Consider the following 17,154-nt stretch of genomic DNA (forward strand, 5'->3'; position numbering starts at 1 on the left):
ATGTTCCTCGAAGGTAGTAACCACTTCCTAAAATGCCTGGAGCATTTGTAGTTTTCTTTATTCTACCACTGACCCCTTGTGCAAATCAAAGCTGCCATAACAAGGGCACAGTGAGAAGTGCTCTCCCTTCCTCTGCTTGTGAGGGTTACAGGTGAAAGATGGCTCCACAGCATCAAACACAGCACACCACCCTTCCTGTCTACTACCACTCAAAGATAAAAGGAATCAGTGGCAGGTCTTTCTTGTCAGGGAGCACAGACTAAATATCAAAGTGATACATGACCATGCACATACAGGGAGTGGGCCTTTATATAAAACTTGATGCTAGGCTCTGAGTCAAGTCAGCAATGCAGTTCTTGGAAGTTATCGTATCAGCTAAAGCTTCACAGACAAAACAGGTCAACAACACATTTTCCTTCTTCATAAGGCATTTCTCCATGCTCAGGACCCTAACACTCAAATGCGGGTATCACCAGTCATTAAACAAGCAGGACTTTACAGTTCTTCACCATGCCAAGACAAATTTGTACATTGACGTTTCCACCTCCACTGGGAGGTCTCCTTCCCTGGTATTGTCTAACACCTCCATCCAAAGCACCCAACGGGCCTCTCAACTCTTACGCAAACATACCTTCTGTCATGTCTCCAGTGACCATGACAACACAGTCAGTCACGCTCAAACTGGAAACCTGCTCCGTGGGTTCAAAATCTGGGCTGTTGAGAAGGCTATCAGCTATGTCCATCACCAGACTGGATGTGGCCTCAGACAGATTCTTGGCTGACAGCACAGCAAACACATTTGACAGTATATCACACTCTGGGTGATCTGGCTGCTGCTTAGCCAGCAAGGGGAAATACCTGAGAGAAAGATTATAAAAAAGGTTGGCTAAAATTTAAATTCAGAACTTTATAATTCTTTTGTACAAGAAGTCACACAAAAAGGTAATGACTGCCTACTACTTCAAACAAGAAGAAAGCATAAAAAAAAATACAGAATGACAGTGTCGTGAAAAATAGAATGAATGGAGGTTGAAAGGTCATCAACCCCCTTTTCTTGCTTCAAGATAGCATCACCTAAACCTAACCTTTTCTCCACAGATGTTTGTCCATGTCTCCCGTTAGTCTGCTCCTAACCTAACCATTCAACAGAATTTTTTACAGGTTTGTATGTAAGTTCTTCCTGCCTACAAATTATGTCTTAAAACAGATACTGAATACTTTTGCAAAGGAAAAGCAGTGATCTGTGGAAGAGGCAAAAATCACTCAAGACAGCTGAGCTGGAATTTCTCACAGTGTCTGCATAAAAAAAAAAAGTCTCTCTTACAACTTTCAGCACCAGAATCTCTGTCACAGATTCTGTGCTGAACCCACCCACATTCTTTCATAAAATAGAAAGAAATACGGAATGTAAACACATGAATGAAATGATATATTATAAAACTGAGTTCCCACCTCCCAAGATCAAGAAGTCATTGATCAAGACAGACATATTCTAAGAAGTCAGCCCTCCTCCTCATCCATCAGCTGGGTTTGGGCTACATATGTGCTTAATTGTTACTATATGTGAAGAGCAGCCCACTAAAAAGAGAGTTATTGCATAAATTGGAAAGCTTCCCAACTGCATCTGGACTGCTATGAAAAGAATAAGAGTCTAACAGAAAAAGAAAATATGGGTTTTGACGGAATTATTCATAACTTGCTAGTGTGTTCTTTTTTCCTCGAGTTTCGTGTACTCAGAAGTACTTATGCTTCTTCATGAGGACACTTACCTGGGATTCTTACTCCAGGTGTGAATGAGTTTGAGCAGGAAAGTTGGAGAATACTGACTCTCTGAAGCCAATCTGCAGACCTAAATGAGACAAAAATCAGATACCGATGCAACAAGAGTAGGTAAAGCCACTTAAAAATCTCATCTCTAACAAAGACCTCACTACAATCTATAGTTTACCTTTCTTTAGAAAGTAATTTCATCATCATTTTTCCAGACTCCTTGGTATTTGTGGAATCACTCTTAGATTATCTTACTCCTATTTATACACTATTCCAGCTACCATTTTGCCCTCCCCTTGAAAGCGGCTCCCCATGAAGCCTCACATTTGCCACAGAGACCTAGCAACCACTCTCAGACGTACCTATGAGATCTCAAGCACAACACCCAACACTCTCTCCTCCCACACTTTCTACTCCCTGCCTGCAGCTCCTGCCATTCCAGCACCTGCTCTAGGTCTCCATGGCCTCGCTGCCACAAAGCACCCTCTCTGCTCAGGGAGAGGCTCGAGCACTTCACCGCACCCCAGAATGGGATCTCCTAACAGGGTTCTGTGTCCAAAACAACCCCACCTAAGAGCTGCCCAGCCTAAGGCCCACACAGCAGCTGCTGCTCCTCCACATGACTGGACACAGGCAAAAGAGACCCAGTGCACAGGCCTGGCTCCCTCCTCTCTGCCACTCTACTGCCCAGCAGGCTGCACGCAAGTCACACAGCTGGGTTTCCAGCCTGACCACAGCTGGACTGCCAGTAGGACATCATTAGTGAACACACAGTCAGGGGAGGCTCCAGTGCATTCGGGGGCAATAGCTAGGATGGTGCATGTGGGGTTTGGACTAGCTCAGTCTGGGCTCAAGACCTGAGTGCAACAGAAAAGATGGCGGGTCTGACTGTTATAGAAAGGTCTTAGAAAACTTCTTCTCCTGCCCACAAAGGCTGGTATTTTATTGCTCTGCATAAAACAGAGCTTTTCTGAATGATGTACAATAGAGAGAAAACTGTTAATCCAATCCTGTGGGAATGCTGCTGTGCAGGTTAATGATGTTGAGCCTCTGCAGCAAATTCCTGTAGTACAAAGGGCAGCAAACTTCAGTTTCAAGTACCTCCGGCTTAAAACAATTTGCCCTCTCCACGAGTTTGTATACACCTCAGTTCCATAGCCTGAACACAGCAAAGCACACAAGTTGAACGATCTGCCAAAACCAGATCTTCATGGAGTTCACTGGCAGGGACTCCCTCTAGAGGGAGCTTCTGGATCATGCTACCATCCAAGCCCCCAGACCGCTCTGTCTTCCTGACATCTACAAGGACAACAGGAATTTTAACTATTTAACAACAATTTTATATCTTGTTCAGATTTGCTCAGCGTTTTCAAATGCAATGCACCCCGAAAGCATTAAGTGATGACTTAAAGCCCGAACCCCATGCCTGAACTGCTCTGGGACTGCAGTAAATGTTCACTGCTTTGCTAATGTGGCACCCTGGCCTTGAAAAGGGCGCCATGGACAAACCAGGAACATAAAACGCCCTGTTGCTCAGCCCACTGAAATGGAGAGCTATATGCACCGCCTGAAACTATTTTATCCACTGTTTGTCTACATACACATACTACGCATCACATATTGTAACTGGTAGCGCAGAGAAACAGGGTAGGAGTAGACAAACACAACGTCTACAGAAGCAGATCTGGGGCTTCACAGACCACTCCAGTTACTCCTGGTGCTCTTTGACAGGCTTTTCTGCTGCACGGAAGCTGGACATTTGGACACCAGGAAAGCCTCAGCGGAAGAGCTCCACTGGATTCAGTCCATCTTGCTCAGTTACTCTTTGGGTGGGGGCAACAGCCTTTTGAGCAGGGACAACTCAACAGCCGGTACAGGCATTCCCTGATAACCTCAGAGCCCAGTGCACCGACACAGCCAGCACAATTTCATTTTAAATACTGTGTGTTCTCTCTTCCTCTCACAACAGCGCATTTTCCAAACTCAGAGGTGACCCGAATTTCTCTGATGAAGGCCACAACCCCGTGCTTTGTCACTGTGCTCACATGGGACTCCAAGCAGGCAGGCACAAAAGCACACAATCCACTGACAGACCCTGATGCGTCCTTCCTTTCCTGCAGCAGCATCTGCTTCTGCAGTCCCCTACCACCAGCCCAATAACTGTCACGCAGAAAAGCAGCAAAGTGCCCCCAGAAGTGATGAGTATTATTTTGCCTCCTTGAAGCATCCAGGGAAGAAATCTGCTTCTGTGCTTAAAGAGCAAAGAAATGGCACCCATTTTATTCAGATGAATTAATTTGTACTTTAGTCTGTAACTTGATTGTTCCAGGACTAATCAGACGTGAGCCAAGAACCAGGCCTTGCATAGAAACATCAGAACGCCAGAATCTGCCTGAGGCTGCATCCAATCCTGTGAGGGACATAGCTGACACAGTGGACTCCAGTGCACTTGGAGTTCTCTGCACAGTGCATGTTACACACGAGCTGTTTGGAAGAACAAGAAATACTTACCTGAGGCCATACCACTGCATGGAAAACTGCATCAATCTCATCCACACTAAAGCTGTAGGTCTCATAATCAGAAAAAAACTCCACCACAAGCTTGAGTCCAAGACGTCTCAAATTCTTCAGTGGATTAATGAACCTAGGCTGGACCTATGAAAACAAAACAAAAAACGGTAATACCTCTGCAGAACAATTGCTAATTACTTGCTCTAAAATTCAGTACAGCATTTCATTGACCACAGATACAACCTTTGCTGGAACTATCACAATATTCTTCTGTTTTCTCCTGTAACTTGTTCACAGTAGCAATCTACCTCTCACAGCTGACCTAAATTTTTCTAAGAGGTGCCGGTTCCTGCACTGAGTCAGCTACACAGGACTCCTCCAGCTCATGAAAATTTATGCCAACAGGTTTGAAGTAGCAACTGCCTTTTTTGGACACAATGCAGAAAGCTACATCACAGTTACATTTCCAGCCCTGACACTTAAATAATTCTGTTTTACACTGGAAAGGACTCAGATCAGCTCTCGAAAGCAAAGTTGTACTTTGCACACTGAGATCTACTGGGAAGAAAAGAAATCAACACAGACAAGGAGAGGCGGTAGGAACAGACAAGGCAAGAATGTGAACCACCTCCTCTGATGGTAATCGGGGGGGGGGGGGGGGGGGGGGGGGGGGGCAGGGTATAGCATTTGGTTACCGGAGGATGCTTCCTGTACCCATTTAGTGGTTACATTCCATAGCCTTTCTTGGGGAAAACATTTTGGTAAGGAAATCAGCCACACAGCTAATCATGAAGTTATTAACACACTGCTGCATTCTAACTCTTCTTTCTGAGAAGAGTCTTGAGTAACCTAAAATATTTCCATGCTGTGCAATGCAGCTCACAGCACAAACGTGAGGTAGCTCCACAGTGCAGAGGTACTGAACTCCAATCTCAGAAACAAGAGCCACATCAGAGCAAATAAAGGCCACTGTCCGAGGCTGGAGCTATGTCTTGGGTTCCTCAGGGTCTCCAGTACACATCACAATCCACCACACAGAATAAACACTTGTATCTCTTATATTGCAAAGCAGCTTTGGTGTCAAAGCCTCGCTGAAAGCCATCACTTTTTTTTATTATTTGATATACCTATAGACTTCTGAAGACACTACTCTCCACCATGCAATACACTTCTATACTCCCTCTGCACCCAAAATCACAGGTAAAAACACAAAGAGGAGATGATGGAAAAGGAATCAAACGTGCTCTTGCCTAGGACCTCCCAAGCTGCACTGAATGTGTACTAATGGAGTGCAATCAGCTTCCAGGCAGCAAATGAGCTGCTTGAAGGGCTAAAGAAAGCACAAACCAGGCTGCTACTGCTAATGGTGACCTCCAAGCGAAATAATGTTGGGTCTACCACTGTTCAGTCACCGTAAGAGCAGTCTTCTGGGATCAAGTCTTCGAGAGGACAAAGAAACTCAATACTGAACACAATCAGTAGGAAACAGTAAATGAATAACTCTGCTTAAAATGATTAAAGTTGATGTTTAACTCTCCAGGCAGCATCACTCTGCAATAAATTACTCTCTAACTCCAAGAATGTATTCTAATCATTAGCCAAGATAAACCAATTTCTCACACTCTTCCTTGAGCTTTTAACATCTCATGGGCTAATGAAGTGCTAAATTAAGTTCAGACAAATGACTGACCATCACTCCATACATTACACAACGATCGCAGGATTACGGTAGTAACCCTGGCAAAATGTGACCGTCCCAGCAATGAATGAAGCAGATTTTAAAACTCTTTTTCCAGTTTAAAACATGTAGGCACATACAATCCATTGCTTAAGTCAGACTGTGGGATGCTGCTGTCCTAAAATTTGCTCATCCCCTTCATAAATGAATACAGTTACAAGGTTCTGTGCAGCCTGCAGGCAACTATGGGACCTTGGATGCCACCTGACTGCAAGGGCTTGCTTTGATGGGTTGTTTTCAAGGCAAGTTCTAACTCAAATGCTCACAGATGGCTCTTGGCAAGAACACACGCACACGGTGACAAAATATTCATTACCTAACACCGATTGCTCAGTCTGCCATCACATAATTCCTTTCAACACCATAGTGATGATGATGACTGTGCAGTTTGCTTGTTTCATACCTAATATACAGTCGGGCTCTGCACTGGGCCAGACTCCAGCTTTCCTTTTCCTGTTTGGATTGAAGCATGGCAAAGGCATTGGTTTCAGAAAGACAAAAAAGCCTGACTCAATGTCATGGCTTCCAAATAGCCAGCACCAGATCCCCTGAGCTAGCCGAGCAAGAGCTCAGGGACCTCTGCACTGTTCTCCTGGGCACAGGGCAGCAGCAAGCCAACACGCCCCATCTTTAGGTGCAGCCAATCTTTAACAGAAAGTTTTCCTCACCTGACTCTTTCTGCACGCACAGCCATTGCATAGCAAGGGAAAAAAGCCTTTGCAGTGGTCTGCAGATAACCCGGTTGACACCCAAATTGTGACACAGGATTAGCATGACTACTCCTGATACAGAGCCAAACATGCTTCTAGTGTGCTGAAAGCATGGTTGGTAGTCATGTTCCTCCTGTATCCCACAACAGGGGACAATCACTGTAGATAGATAATCACTATGATCACCCACAATGCTGAGCTCCCCGGGGGTCTAGCCCTGCAACAAAACACCTCAAAGACAAGTTTTGCTCTGAAGTCCTCAGACCAGAAACTTTAAATCCTCTCCTCCTCCTGCTCAAATGCTTGAGCAGGTCCTTGCAGCCGAGAAACTGTATCTTTAAGGCAAATTTCAACTTCTAGCTGTAAGATCTTCTTCTGTTCTTACAACAAATCATTTAGCTCTCCCTCAAGCCCATCTGTCCACAGAGCAAGCAGGTAGCAATGCAGAGATATCACCTCCAACTCTCTCTTCAGTAACTCAACCAAAAATGCAGCCCAAAGCAGCTTTCTAAATACATTAACTCCACCTGCACTGCCTGAGCCCTGTAGCACTTTCAGACAAATATCATAGGCCTCTGTTTTGACAGACATCTAATGCTAAGCTTCACTCCATGCTGGCACCAAACTTATCTTGATCTGAAACAGTGAACGCATGTGTACATGTGCAAGGTAAGGGGAGGAGAAGGGAAAGGAATTTAATGAGGGAAAGAAATTTAATTTACATGTTTGTGTATCATCTGCATATATTGTACCTTCTCTCTTTGTTGGAGGATGCAGGATACCACTGCCGTCATGCAGAGCAGAATCTGTAGAATTTCAGGCAGGTACTGACAGATCAAATGTCCCATGTTTTTCAACACAACTTCGAGACCGTTGAAGAGGCTATGCTGACGTCCAAGTGGCAGGACTTTAGCTAAATCCAGCTCTGAAGTACTTCGAAGCACTGCAGCCTGGCAAGGCCCTGCAACAGGCAAAGGGACAGCAACTTATCCAGAGAAGCACCACAAAGATACCTACTACTGAAAATAATTCTCAGTGAAAAATAGTATAATCTGGCCCTGAATTACAGATCCTCACATTCAGCATTTTAAATAAGGATGGCTCTGGGTCTCCACCTCTCTGTGACACTCAAACATCTCCCACTGCTACAGTATCAGAGCGCTTCACGACCTCTGTTTATTGCTACCACATGCAAGGCTAGCCTATGATGCCAGCCATTGTTCATTCCTGGCCTGCTACAGCTTACTTGCACAGCTGTGGCAAGTCATTCAGTTTTTCTGACCTTGGACCTGTAAAACGGAGCAATCATTCTTTGTAGGGAAAAGCTCAGAGGAATCCCAGTCCTTATCAAAAGTTTACTTCCATCCTTTCATCCTTCCAAGGCACTGTTAGAGATAAACTGAAGCACACAGCAGTACTAAGCATTATTTATCCTCCCACATCTCTACAGGTCAGGAATTACCATACCTCCAGGTTCTACTGCCTGTACCTACCATTACTGAATTGCTTCACAGCTTCAAAGAGTAGATCCAAGAACATTCGTATCTCTTCTGGCAGTGAGCCAGCAAGAAATCGCAGAACGATCGACATGCGAGTGCCCGCTGAAGACTTGCCCTGTGTTTTGCTCCCTGTTTTGTTTCTCATTCTGCCATAGAGAATTCTTAAAGAGCCAAAAAGAAGTTGCATTAACTTTCAGCAAGCCATCTGTTTCCTAGCCTCTTCTTCTGCAGGAGAAACTCCATTTAAAAATGTTCTCTAGTGAGAACAATCTGAGTGGAAGTCCCCTCTTCAGGGTCTCCACTGAACTACGATACATTGCCCAAAAAACATCCCAGTGAAAGACCAGCTTCTACTACTACAATGGAAGCTTTGCTGGAGACTTCAGATATAAAACTAGTTATCTGTATGATAACTTGCATCACTGTATCTTAATAAAAATAAGTGGCAATACTCAGTGAACTGTTCTCACAGTTCTCTCTAAGCCTTAGCAGAAATAGTACTTACCAAAATGCTGTTTTTAAAGAAAACACTATTTGCATAACACATTACATAAATGTGTTAATACGGAAACCATACAGAATATCACCAACTAACTTGCCAAACTATACCATCAACCACAGGTTTATCTCAACTATTTAAAATGAGAAGCAGCGGCATTACATCTCTGCTCATGGTACTTTGACATGAAACTTTTAAATTCGCATTTCATGACACACCTCATAAGAACAGGGATGAGATCTGGTCGATGCTCTGTTTTTACTACTGCGGTCTCCTCAGAAATACTGAAATGGACTATCTCTTCTTTAAAACTCTTGTCCTCCAGTAGTCTTTGTAAGTTCTCCCTGAGAGTAATAAACATTATTTGAGGTCAGATATGGTTTCTAAAAATAAACTGACACACACATGCGCATCTATATCTAATTACTTACCTATCTAATCTATGCTGTATATAAAACATTAAAGTACTATCTTCCCTCCCTTTTAACAAAAAGTATTAAAAAAGCCAGCAAGTTCAAGCTAATTATGTAGGAAAGTACGTCCTGGACACATTCGGAAGATATTATTCAACCACAAACTACAGTTTTATGCTGTCACTTTCTCTGTGTGGTTATAAATCATCAGTACAAAAGACCTCTTTGAAAATGACGCAACTACTAAGCACACCCTATTAAGGGACAGAATGAAAGTGCTGCCATTTTCCTATAAACAAAAAAGAGACACTGATCAACCTCAAGACCTTATTTCCTGTTTTAGATAGGAAATATACAGCTGGCTAAAATTAGAATTTATGTATGTGTCTTCAACAAATACAGGAAAGGCTCTCTCTTTGAAGCAACTGACCCCAAGCAGGCTTCTGATACGACAGCAGGCTCATTCACTGGTGCTAAAAATAATAAAAAAGCTTTTACCTGTATGGCAGTAGATGAGGATGCTTGTATGTCATTATACAGTCAAGAGCTATTCTCTGTACATTCTGGTCTTGATGGGACAGTAACTGAAAACGACAAAAGAAGAATCTAGAAGGCAGAAGTGCTTACTGAAAATACTGAAACAACCCGAAGGCTCCAAACTCCAGCAGGTTTTGGACTAATCAAAATGGGAACAGTATGCATGTGTTGCTAGTACAAAGCCAAGTTGCAAATACACAAACTGTCACTCCTCAAAAGCAGACACAGTTGCTGGTAGTTCATATATACTTTCCCCACTTCACCATCTACATAGGATAGTTATAATACTTGGTTTTTCATAACTGTCTTTTGGACCACTGTCAGGTTGCGTTTTCAACCTCCAAAACCAGTTACCAACTGTGTACCTGGGAAGCCTGGATTAGAAGGCAAACCACCCAAACCATCCCAAGACATCTATCTGTATTTCTTTCCTCTGACAAACACAAAATACTCGTAAGACTTGATATGCAAAGTCTGAGATTTGCCCTGTCTTGAAGATTACTCCTCGTAACCCAGGCACTAAGAAACCATCATTTCCCCAAGTGGCACCTTTGTCAGTTCTTCAGTCTCCTACCAAACAGCACAGTCTAGAATCAAAGGTCACTTTGGCATGACATCCCTTTCCTAGAGGGACACACCAGCCACGACAATACATATGCTAAGATACAGAAATGGCAAACAGTAAGTGATGAAGTAATCTCTCTTCATACGTCAGGCTGTTCTTCACACACTGTTTTGACCTGTACACATCTGTTCACCCTTTCTCCTAGAGAGTACAGGCAAGCAAACACACGGACCAACTCTTTTCCTAGGCAAAACTCTGAGGTTGACTGAAAAAGAGTGGATGTTCATTAGAGATTCTCAAATTTGGGGACTAATGAATGGACCTTTCAACTCCCAGACTGGGTGCAAGGTAAAACCCAGGTTCGTACTAACCGGTTTGTACCATTTAATACAATTCTACAGCCCACTGAATGCAGCCTCACAAAACACAAACTAGGAACAATTAGAGCAAACCCCAATGATCTGAACAAATCCACAAACTGGGAACCAACAAAACCCAGTAAAATTAACAAAATACCCTTTCAAGGGGATAAAGACTTATAATCCCTCTTCAGAGTCATGTTTTTGACAATTCCTTCAGGGAAATGCCTCAAAAATAAATCTTATCAAACTGCAAACTCTTGTTTTCTTTTTTAGATGCAAAATGATCTGTTGTTCACACTGACCATACTCTCTGTAGTTAAAACACTGTAGGACAAGGACAAGTCTCCTCCAGTCTTCCCCAAGCTTTGGATTCAAAATCCTCTTCCAGGAGACTTCCTCTACAGCCAGTCCTCTACCTTGCCAAAGACTACTACTTGTCTGCTGCCAGATGTGTTTGCGTGTGCCACTCCTGGCACACTAAGCCATGGATCCCAAGCAGGTCTTTGCTAAACGGGGTCATTTCAAGTGAAGCCTGCTAGGAAGCCCTCTCAAGGACAGGTAATTTTTCAGCTATCATGGTTGGCTTCAGAAAATGACAGATTTCTGCAGTCTCAGACAATGCACTCAAATAAGAATGAGTTCGTTTATTAGCAGCAATTCTAAAAGTCAGGAAATAGCATCACCTGGGTATACAACGCTTTCAGCTTCTGCTCCAGATACAATGCACAGGGATTCGAGAATTTAGAGAAAACTTGTAAGTGGGCTATTAGTTGCCTGTAAAACAAACCAAAACAGTTATTTTTTAAAATGGCCAGAAGAGACAATGCTGCATTATCATAAACAAATGGGAACTTTTATTAAAACTGATTAACAACAAAGAAGAAAAAAAAACACCACACAAGGGGATCCCAAGTCTACAGGCCTCCATTTCAGAGACACAGCAAGGGGTGTAAGAGGTACCCTGTTCCCTCTCATGAGCAGCTCCTTCCAGATGTCACTTCACTGCACAGAGAAGGCCGTTTCTTCAGCAGCACTAGATGGCTTCAGCTTTTGATGAGAAAAGAATACAAGCAACCAGGATGAGGCTCACTTCTCTCTGCCAGCCCAGCTTGGAACACCAAATAGGTGAATTTACCTCTTTATTTATTTACTTGTCCCTAACTGGTGCCCACTTCACTCCTATCAACACGAAGGGCTCCATTTAGCCGCAGACTGTGCTGGACTTCTGCCAGGCTAGCACAGACAGGATTCACTTCCTCCCAAAGTGGCTGTGTCACCCCACATCTGCCCCACCTCCACTTCATGGGAGGGGAGAGAGGTGACCAGGATAAGCAAGGTGCGTGATCCCCCCTACAATATGCGCTGCGGTGCTGGCAGAGGCTTCCTCAGCCAGCTGCCCCCCCTGGTATTTTACACTAAAACTCTCTCCAGACCCTCAGCTGGGCTCAACCAAAGGACGAGCACGATGCCTTCTGGCTACCCCACGCCGACTCGGGCCAGGAGTGGGTGTTCCCACTGTGCCCCACGCCGAGCTTGGGGGCCACAGGGTACAGCTCCGCAGGGGCTCTCCCACCACAGCCCAGGCCTGACTGCATCAGCCACCCATGGCGAAGACGAAGGGAGGTCACTTCAGAACTCATTAACACGCCTCCCGTAAATCTTTTACGCCTTTGTTACTGCTACCAGGAACTAACGTTTCCACTTCAGTACGTGGATATTTTGAGATGGAAGTTTGAGGAAAAAAAAAAAAAAGTATTTGAATTGCTGCTAATTTGCAGATACAAGCCAGAATTTGGGAACAAAATGAAACACCCATAAGACACCCTGGATTAAATGACAATTCTGGTTACATATCAAATGCTCGTTGTGTTTCAACATGTAAGGTGACATATCGAAGTTCTCTGTCATTACAAGGGCCATCCTATGCAGAAAAAGTGGTAAAATATAAATCTTTGTGACGTACTTGTAATGGACACTTGACAGAGGTCATCAAGGTAAAGACTCTGATTAGAGAAATTGTGGAGAATTCATACAAATAGTCACTTTCTCCATGCATTCAGCACCGCAAACAATGACATTACAACAGCATCTAGCTTCTGTCTAAAACACCACCAAATAAAATCTTTGTCCCTAAGAAGAAGACCGGAAACAAGATTTGTACCAGGTAGGCAATGGCAGAATCCCAATACTAAAACACCTAAATGAATAGTCTTATTTTTCAAAGTGTTTGGCAATGCCCACAGTTTAAAAAGACCAACAGATACACACAGACAAGCCAGGGGATTGCAGGTACAATGGCCTCAGAAAACTTCAGAGTGGCTTCAGAATACCACATAACTTTTGTTTAAAGCAACAGAAACCGCAGACTGTCAGCAGGTAATGAGATAATGATAAAGCCTGGGCAGGGTCTTTGGATGTTTAGTACTGTGCAGGAAGAGTTTCTGATTGTAAGTGCTTATAATTCACTGAAAAATTACGAAGTGCAAGCAAAAGAAGAAAAAGGAATATATATATAAGCATAGCTTTTATCTCAACATGAGCTGCTGAATCTGCTTTCCATGAAAGCACTAGCAAGGGAAAAGTAAAAATACCTACTTAGCAGCAGCTCTTCTTGTTTTCCTTTTTGGTAATCCTACAGTAATTGGTTCCCCTTCTTCCTTTTCTTCTTCCTCCTCTTCCTCCTCCATAGCAACATCATTCACCTCTTCACCAGGTGTTTCTTTTGCTGCTACTGTACCACTAGTTTTCTTCCTAAGATCCTGAGATGGAGCCACTAATGAATCTGCTGGGTAGTACTCATTTCTGTGTTCAAAAAAAAAAAAAAAAAAAATTAAGAAGCATACCATTTTTCAGGGTTTCAAGGCAAGAACAACTAAAAACTCCACAATCCATCATTCTCATTATTAATGGCACTGTCTTGGGACACTATACAGTTAAAAATTCCAAAAGAAGCGTATTTCATCAAGTATATGATTCTTTGCCTACAAGTTGCAGAGATATAGGGCAGTAACCAAATACACTAAAGGAGACTGGAGGTACCTGGTGGAGAGGAAGAGAGAGACACGGACCACTGAATTACTAGAGCTCTGTAAAGAGGTTATGGGAAGGCCATGGGAGTTGTGTTTGCTCAAGTGGGCAGCTGAACAGTAAGTATGGCAGTGCAAGAGTAAGCGAGGAAAATAGCCTACTACAGTATGGTTCAGTTTTTTCAGCAAGGCAAGCAAAACACAGGTTTTCTAACCATAGAAAAGGAATATCTGCATCATACTATCTGATATGTACACACCTGCAAGCACACCACTGCTCTCCCTCCAGGGGCAGTAAACTGAGTCAGCCTGTAACAAAACCAGTATTTTCCCCATCTTGGAAGAAAATATTTTGGTATTCTGTGATTCTAAATTAAAATATATTTTCATTTAAAAAAAAAGGAACTTAATTTCCACTGAAATCACTCCCTAATGGGATAATGAGGCTGTGACAGTGGTAAGGCAATAAATGAGAGACTGAGCAGCAGAAATGTACTGCCAGTTTCACTTCAGCCTACTTCTTATGTGATGTTTCTAACAGAATCCACATTTCAATCAAAATGTTATCTTAACTGGAAACAGACATCTCATCAGCCACGCATTCAGGAAGTAAAGTCTACAACAGGATAGCCATAATCTTAAAGCTCAGCAACACACATTGAAAGCAACGTGTCCTCTCAACTAAAAAATAAATCTTACTTACCGAATAAATCTCAGCAGAAGTGGGGAAAGTTCCCTTGACCTAGGCTCCACTCTGTCTGGAAACTTATCCAGTGCTTTCCACAATAGAAAACGGAAATTTGTGTGGTCCAGCCGCTCGCTGCAATCTGTTCTAGTCCTCAGCTGTTCCAGGAAGAGAGTACCCACTGCTCCTTCTGGTATCTTCTCACTTTCGGTTTCAGCAATGCTTTCCTCCTGTTCATCTAGTTCATTTTGCAGCTCCATTTCTACAGAACAGATGAAGAAAATCTCTTCAGGTTACTTCACAATCACCAGTAGCAAGGGATCAGTCTCCCATCACAAAAGTAATACTTTTAGTGACATGTAACCGTTTAGACAATTGTATTTAACACCGACCTGGAAGACCTGCATTGCTTAGGAAGTATTCTAGCATGCCTTACAGCCCTGACACATCTCAGTTAAGCTCAGTTCTCCTGAATAACAGAGAAGACGACAAATGGCCCCACGCTTGTGTCTCTATAGTGAAATCGTAGATTTCATACACCCACAGGTAAACCTCAAGAGCACAACCCAGAAAGACACTGCAGGAATTCCACTGAATCTACAGAGCAGAAAGACGGTGAGTCCCATTAGACAGATATTGTCACTGCTCCTGATCAGTCCGGGCAGAGCCAGCTTTAAGCAGGGACGAAACTGCTGCACGGCTTCTTGCAACCTGCAATTCCTTCCAGTAACGCAGGTGTCTTCTCTATCTACTTCTTGGTGTTTAGGACAAAAGGAGACAGTGTTTCCTCTGAAGCCCCTCTCCTTTCCTGCCTTGGACATGATGCCGGTAGTCAGGAACCCTGGTTCTGAACTCCCCCATCACACATAAATTTGGGGCACATAAAAACACAGTCATGTCACTCACAATTAGCTTGGTTACTGTCATAACAACATTTAGGAGTTGTGACTTACCAGCATACGTAGCAGCCCTCTCCAAATGTTCATATAAGACCTTCCAGAACTGTTTATTCTCCATTTCCTTTGCATGAGAACTAACAAAGCATAAGATAGCATGAAATTAAAAGGAAAATTAAAAAGCCATGCGTCACTAGGCAAGTTAACAACTAACACAATCAAAGGCTTTGACCACTGCTTTAATGTGGATGTCTGAAGACAGGCCATCTGCACGATACAGCTGTAGCACTTCCTCGCCTTTACTCATGGATCCAAAATATCAATTGTTATTAAAATAATCTGGTTGTATCTCATGACTTCAAAGAAACTCAAAGTGAGTAAAAATGTTCTCAAGCTTTATACTGACTTCTGTACAGTAACATCATATAGAACCAAAGGAAGAATTAGCACAGACGTATCTTTTGAAGAGCTGGTTTAATTTTTTTTATTAATTCACTAGTTTCAAGGGGAAAATCTTTAATCATACAACAGAGAGGAAAAAACAAGAAGATAAAGCCATGCTAAAAGCAGACACTGATTTTGGTATTTAGCTCAGCTGTCACATGGTAAGTCTTCCCTACTCTTTAGCAGGATTTAGAGATTTTCGAGTAAGGACAGGAAAGTCAGACGGGGAAACTGAGAGGGACTTCTTGCTCCTTTAAGCATTTGTGAAACACTAATAAAATCCTGCTACCTTTGACTCAAAACTCTGATGCTATTTAACTATATTAGTTGCAAGTTCCCTTTAATAGTAAGAAAAACCAGAAACTAAGTTAAAAATTAAAAGTCTACACAGGTTGCTATTTGAGAGACCATATTCATTCCAGAAGATTTCATGTGAAGGTTCTGATGCACAGATCTTCTCTACAAATCATTTTTACCACAGCTTTTGTTCACAGAACAATGGAAGGAATGTTCTGCGAGATAATCACAGATTGCAGCATCCAACCACATATACTCACGTTATGAGTTCAATTACAGGATCCCACAGAGGGCTGAAGTTAATATAAAGCATTCCCAGTAAATACCGAAGAGGCACCTAGAATGACACACAATACCATCTTGCTGAGATGTAAAAACCAGTAGTTAAAGAACAACCAACCCCTCCTAACCTTTCTTCCTTTCAAAGAGGAAACTTTGATCAAAGAAGTTCTCACAAGTACTACAAGTAATGAAGCACACATCATCATTCCTTGTCTCTTAGCTGCATAAGGAACTCTAGAGACCATTTACTGTAAGCTGCACTGAGATCTTGTCAACATACCTATATACCATGAATGTGCAAAAACTAGTTCAGCACAGTAGATGATATGGATTGACTGCCTCCCTCTCGAACTTCAGGGCTGCCATCGCAGCATTGGAGACCCCAGAAAGAGGAAAGTTTGCCCTGAAGTGTCTTCATTACACTAGGCCTAGAAGCATGTCCTCTGGACCGGCTCCTTGCTGACCTACATGCAGTAGGAATGACCTGCAACCCTTCCTCACAGGAGCTTACAAGTCAAAGAAAAAAATTCTACAGGTACAGCAACAGCCAGAAAAATAATTAAAAACACTCTCCCACCAAATCCATGATGATTTAACTAGTAAAATTGTGACCCTTCCAACACATAGAAAGTGAGGTCCCCTTTAGGTCAGCAGCAGGGAAGATCCAAGTCACAGGCATACAAGATTTTCACGCTGTAGCAAGATCCAGAAGCTAGGTTCTCCAACAGCCAGTGGGAGTCCTACCAACATTCAATCATGCTGACGGTATGGCAAGCTCATGAATTTAAATTTGATCACAACTCACTTCTCCCCGGAATGATATGCCTTCCTTTCCATGATATCAAAACCTGATTAATCTGATTGTGGGCCATTTATCTAGATACCACTGTTGTCCTACTAAATATCCAAGAGAACACAAT

The 17,154-nt window shown here is 42.9% G+C and overlaps 1 protein-coding gene across 1 annotated transcript in view; it reads right to left on the minus strand.

The window, feature by feature from the left end:
* The window catches only part of UTP20 (UTP20 small subunit processome component), a 66,130-nt gene that overhangs the window by 28,951 nt on the left and 20,025 nt on the right, over positions 1–17,154 (minus strand). The window contains exons 19-30 of the mRNA XM_075429453.1: positions 16,213–16,289; positions 15,269–15,348; positions 14,334–14,577; positions 13,200–13,406; positions 11,288–11,378; positions 9,639–9,724; positions 8,946–9,071; positions 8,223–8,389; positions 7,482–7,690; positions 4,282–4,425; positions 1,770–1,849; positions 632–858 (exon numbers count right to left, since the gene is read on the minus strand). Of these exons, the coding sequence (XP_075285568.1) occupies positions 632–858; positions 1,770–1,849; positions 4,282–4,425; positions 7,482–7,690; positions 8,223–8,389; positions 8,946–9,071; positions 9,639–9,724; positions 11,288–11,378; positions 13,200–13,406; positions 14,334–14,577; positions 15,269–15,348; positions 16,213–16,289 (1,738 nt within the window). The remainder of the gene's footprint in view (positions 1–631; positions 859–1,769; positions 1,850–4,281; positions 4,426–7,481; positions 7,691–8,222; positions 8,390–8,945; positions 9,072–9,638; positions 9,725–11,287; positions 11,379–13,199; positions 13,407–14,333; positions 14,578–15,268; positions 15,349–16,212; positions 16,290–17,154) is intronic.

This window comes from Opisthocomus hoazin, chromosome 8, assembly GCF_030867145.1.
Source record: "Opisthocomus hoazin isolate bOpiHoa1 chromosome 8, bOpiHoa1.hap1, whole genome shotgun sequence".
NCBI classification, from domain to species: domain Eukaryota; kingdom Metazoa; phylum Chordata; class Aves; order Opisthocomiformes; family Opisthocomidae; genus Opisthocomus; species Opisthocomus hoazin.